Source organism: Neophocaena asiaeorientalis, unplaced genomic scaffold, assembly GCF_003031525.2.
Source record: "Neophocaena asiaeorientalis asiaeorientalis breed wild unplaced genomic scaffold, Neophocaena_asiaeorientalis_V1.1 scaffold275, whole genome shotgun sequence".
Lineage (NCBI taxonomy): Eukaryota > Metazoa > Chordata > Mammalia > Artiodactyla > Phocoenidae > Neophocaena > Neophocaena asiaeorientalis.
The window spans coordinates 737,157-742,224 of record NW_020173679.1 but is presented as its reverse complement, the minus strand read 5'-3'; the positions used below and the strand labels follow the sequence as shown (position 1 = coordinate 742,224).

The following is a 5,068-nucleotide window of genomic DNA, read 5'->3' as shown; positions in this document are numbered from 1 at the left end:
CAGCCTGGATTGTATTTGTTTTTATACCAACACAGCTGTAAAATATAATTGAAAAAGAATTTTCAGGAAGGAGCGATTGTGTTGGGGGTCTTTGCCATGGGAAAATTCTCTCCCATCTCTAATGGGGACAACGACCCAGGGTGCCCCTCGCCTCCCAGGGACCCCTTGGGTCAACTCCTTGAGGTTTTTGTCTCATTTTTCCAGCTGCTGTTGCCTGTTTACTGCCCAACTTGAGAGGGTGGGGCCTGGTGGGCCATGGAGTGGCCCTCCCCAGCCAGGAGTGGGTCTGAATGGGCCATGAGGGCCTCTCCCGATCGACATGTCATGGGCTGTGTTTTCTTTTCCAGAACCATGGAGATGAAGGGCCTCCTCACACTGGCTTGGTTCCTGGCTTGTAGTAAGTGCTTGCCCCGAGACCTCTGAACTTTTGACCTTTCACCCCACAGGAACAATAAAGTAGTGGAAAGGAGACCAGTCTTGGAAGTCCTGGCGACCTGATTTTGAATCCTGGCCCTACCCTGACCATGTCGATTTCAGCAAGAGCCTTGGGCTCTCCGAGCCTCTGTCTCCTTATCTGTGACACAGAATAGTCCACGGGTTGGGCTGCGGCAGGATTCTAGGAGGGGATATGGAAAGATTGTGCCACTGGAAGACATGGGGCTTGTAGACATGGGAGGCAGATTTTTTACTTTGATGCCAAATAAAATACGATAAACCTATCACAACACAAGATCCTTATATAAATATTCCGTTCCACAATTCCTGGGCATTCTCTGCTCAGGCCTGTCCAGGTTTTCTACATGTCCCACCTGCTGCCACCTCCCAGCCGGAGGGAACTGCCCAGCGTGGGAGGAGCCTGGCTTTAGACCTCCCCTGCAGCCCCATCACCATGTACACAACCTCTGATGGGCTGTCCTACTGATGCCTTGCCAGATGCCTGGAGACTGCAGGGAGAGTGGGAGAGTGCCTCTGGCTCACTGCAAAACCCTGGGCAAGTCACCTTCCCCTCTGAGCTACAGTTTCCCAACTCTAAGATGAGGGAGCTGGCTCCAGGGTTCTCTACGGGTCCCACGCTGCTCTAAGATTCTGTGCCTCCCGTTCCAGATGGCGTCAACTGCGGGGAGGGACGGGCGTATCATCAGGAGAGACAGGAAGTGCCTGTCTGCCTGCTTCATACTGATAACGATATTCGTTAACCTTAACATTTCTTGGTCACTTACTATGTGTCTGTCACTGTGCTAGAAATTTACATACTTTTTTTTCAACCCTCATGACATCTCCAAAAGGTAGGCGTTCATGTTAGGCCCACCCCCGCCCCCGCATTTTGCAGATGAGGAAACTGAGGCTCTGAGAGATGAAGTGACCTATTTAATATCATACTGTGAATTAGTGGCAGAGCTGGGATCGTCCACGTCCAAACTTCTAATCCCTTCTCTGTTTGCCCTCACGTTTCTCCTTCCTCTCCCATGAATGGGGAGGATGAAAAAGGGACACATCGGTCCCTCCGAGCCTCGAGGTGGAAGAAAGGGAGGGAGCACGTGGGAAAGTGGGCCTGGAGCGGGTCTGCCTGGGCTGTCTTTCAGGTGCGCCTGCTGTCCCAGGGAGCTTGCTACAGCTGAAGCTGATGATTGAGCAGGTGACCAGGAAGCCCGCCCTGATGAGCTATGGCTTCTACGGCTGTTACTGTGGCTGGGGGGGTCGAGGGACCCCCAAGGATTGTACTGATTGGTGAGTTAATTGTCATAACTGCCCTTTATGCTCCAGGCTCTATATCCACATTATCTCATCTAATTAGATATCAATTCTGAAAGATGAGTATTAAAGCACCATTTTATAGATAAGAAAACTGAGTCTTAAGAGAGCTTAACTGACTTGCCCAAGATACATCTAGTAACTCCCCGAATCTCAGTGCCTAATATATCAGTCGATCTATCACTACATAACAAACCACCCCAAAATGTAGTAGCCTAAAGCGATGACAACCCCTTATTTTGCTGAGATTCTGCCACTTGGGCAGGGCCTGGCGGGATGGCTTGTCTCTTCTCCACCTGGCTTCGGCTTGGGCCGCTCCGCTGAGGCTGGGCGATCTGCTTTCTAGAATGATTACTCCTATGGCTGGCAAGTTGTTGTTGTTTGCTGGCTGGGAGCTCAGCTGAGGCTGTGGGCCAGGGGCCTCAGTTCCTCTCACTTAAGCCTCTCTAAGGTTGTCTAGACTTCCTCACAGCACGGTGCCTCTTGGGTTTCAAGAGTGAGTGTTCCAGAACGGCATGACAAAAGAGCATGGCGTTTTTGTGATCCAGCATCAGAAATTCTACTGTGTCACTTCCACTGTTTTCTTCGTCAAGGCAGTCACAAAGGCTTTAAGAGAGAGGGGGCCTAGTTTCTACCTCTTGATTGGGAAGTGGCAATGTTCTAGAAGAACATGTGAGATGGGAGAGATTGCTCTTTGAAAAACACAACCTGCTGGGTTAACAATTCTTATACAGCTAGACATGTATAAGGGGATGGGGGTCTTAAACAAATGGAGGGCAGATGGTTGGAGCCAAGCTTGTCACTGCTGGAGTGGGAGTTTACAGACCAGACAAGCAGGGACAGGAAGCTAGAATGATCTATGTGATAATGGATTAGAGTTGGAGACTTTAGTATAAACTCCTAGTTAGCTGAATATAGATGCAGATGGTTACATATAAAAATATGTAGAGATATGTGTAATTACGTGGGTTAATATAGATACATACTTTTTTTGCTCTGTCGTCTGAGGGGCCCTAAAAGAAACAATACCCCAGAAGCAATAAGCAGCACCTAGTGCCCAGACCTGGTTTCTGACACCATTCTCCAATAAGAGGAACCAAGGCTCCTTGGAGAGATGGCTGATCCTAGGACGAGGGCAGGAAATATACAAGATGAACCTGGAGCTTTTTGTAGTGCCCCAAATTAAGGAAGGGCTTGAACAAAACAAACCCAAACCAAACCCCTCATTGATAGGAATATGTCAAAGAGCACAGGAGCCAACTGGGAGAGCCCCTAATGGCCAAAACTGGAACAACATGGGCAGCAAAATAAACCCATAACCCATCTCATCATGACAAAAACATCAAAGAAATCCCAGTAGGAGAGCATCCTACAAAAGACTTAACCACCATTCCTCAAAATTGTCAAGGGCATCAAAAACAAGGAAAGTGTGACTGCCACAGCCAAGAGGAGCCTAAAGAGACAGGACAAGTACATGTAACATGGTGTCCATCACTGGATCTTGGAATAGAAAAGAACATTTAGGTAAAAACTGAGAAAATCTAAAGAAACTATGGACTTTTACAATTAATGAATCAATAGTGATATATTGTTATTTAATTAGTTAACATTTATTTAATAATGTATCAGTATTGGTTTGTTAGCTGTAAGAAACGTATTATACTCATAAAAAGTGTTGATAATAGGGGAAACTGGGTGTGGGGTAAAAGGGAGCATTTGGTACAATCTTCTCAATTTTTCTGTAAATATAAATTTTAAAAAAATGCAGTTGCCCACAGCTATCACAATTGAAGTTTAGTTATTGCTCATTTAACCATGTGAATCACATATCAATCCCAGGACCCAGGTTTCTCCTCTCTCGTGACTTTCCCCATGGCCTCAGAGTCCTTGGCTGGGTCATCTCCATCCAGCTGAGATGGAGAGAGAGAGAGTGGAGGACAGAGTGGGAATTTTTTTTTTAACATCTTTATTGGAGTATAATTGCTTTACAACGGTGTGTTAGTTTCTGCTTTATAACAAAGTGAATCAGCTATACATATATCCCCATATCTCCTCCCTCTTGCGTCTCCCTCCCACCCTCCCCATCCCACGCCTCTACGTGGTCACAGAACCCCGAGCTGATCTCCCTGTGCTACGTGGCTACTTCCCACTAGCTATCTATTTTACATTTGATAGTATATATAAGTCCATGCCACTCTCTCACTTTGTCCCAGCTTAACCTTCCCCCTCCCTGTGTCCTCAAGTCCATTCTCTACGTCTGCATCTTTATTTCTGTCCTACCCCTAGATTCTTCAGAACCATTTTTTATATTTTTATTTTTTTAGGTTCCATATATATGTGTTAGCATACGGTATTTGTTTTTCTCTTTCTGACTTACTTCACTCTGTATGACGGACTCTAGGTCCATCCACCTCACCACAAACAACTCAGTTTCGTTTCTTTTTATGGCTGAGTAATATTCCATTGTATGTATGTGCCACATCTTCTTTAGCCATTCATCTGTTGATGGACACAGAAGCTTCCATGCTTCCATCTGTGCTTCCATGTCCTGGCTATTGTAAATAGAGCTGCAATGAACATTGTGGTACATGACTCTTTTTGAATTATGGTTTTCTCAGGGTATATGCCCAGCAGTGGAATTGCTGGGTCATATGGTTTTTCTATTTTTAGCTTTTTAAGGAACCTCCATACTGTTCTCCATAGTGGCTGTATCAATTTACATTCCCACCAACAGAGCAAGAGGGTTCCCTTTTCTCCACACCCTCTCCAACATTTATTGTTTCTAGATTTTTTGATGATGGCCATTCTGACTGGTGTGAGATGATATCTCATTGCAGTTTTGATTTGCATTTCTCTAATGATTAATGATGTTGAGCATTCTTTCATGTGTTTGTCGGCAATCTGTATATCTTCTTTGAAGAAATATCTATTTAGGTCTTCTGCCCATTTTTGGATTGGGTTGTTTGTTTTTTGATATTGAGCTGCATGAGCTGCTTGTAAATTTTAGAGATCAATCCTTTGTCAATTGCTTCATTTGCAAATATTTTCTCCCATTCTGAGGGTTGTCTTTTCGTCTTGTTTATGCCTTCCTTTGCTATACAAAAGTTTTTGTTTCATTAGGTCCCATTTGTTTATTTTTGTTTTTATTTCCATTTCTCTAGGAGGTGGGTCAAGAAGGATCTTGCTGTGACTTATGTAATAGAGTGTTCTGCTTAGGTTTTCCTCAAAGAGTTTTATAGTGTCTGGCCTTACATTTAGGTCTTTAATCTATTTTGAGTTTATTTTTGTGTATGGTGTTAGGTAGTGTTCTAATTTC

The 5,068-nt window shown here is 44.8% G+C and overlaps 1 protein-coding gene across 1 annotated transcript in view; it reads left to right on the top strand.

Annotated features, from left to right (window-relative positions):
• The first annotated feature begins 347 nt into the window (after window positions 1-347).
• The window catches only part of LOC112402739 (calcium-dependent phospholipase A2), a 7,928-nt gene continuing 3,207 nt past the window's right edge, over window positions 348-5,068 (top strand). Inside the window, exons 1-2 of the mRNA XM_024749853.1 lie at window positions 348-397; window positions 1,584-1,728. Coding sequence (XP_024605621.1) covers window positions 352-397; window positions 1,584-1,728 — 191 coding nt within the window. The 5' untranslated portion in view covers window positions 348-351. The remainder of the gene's footprint in view (window positions 398-1,583; window positions 1,729-5,068) is intronic.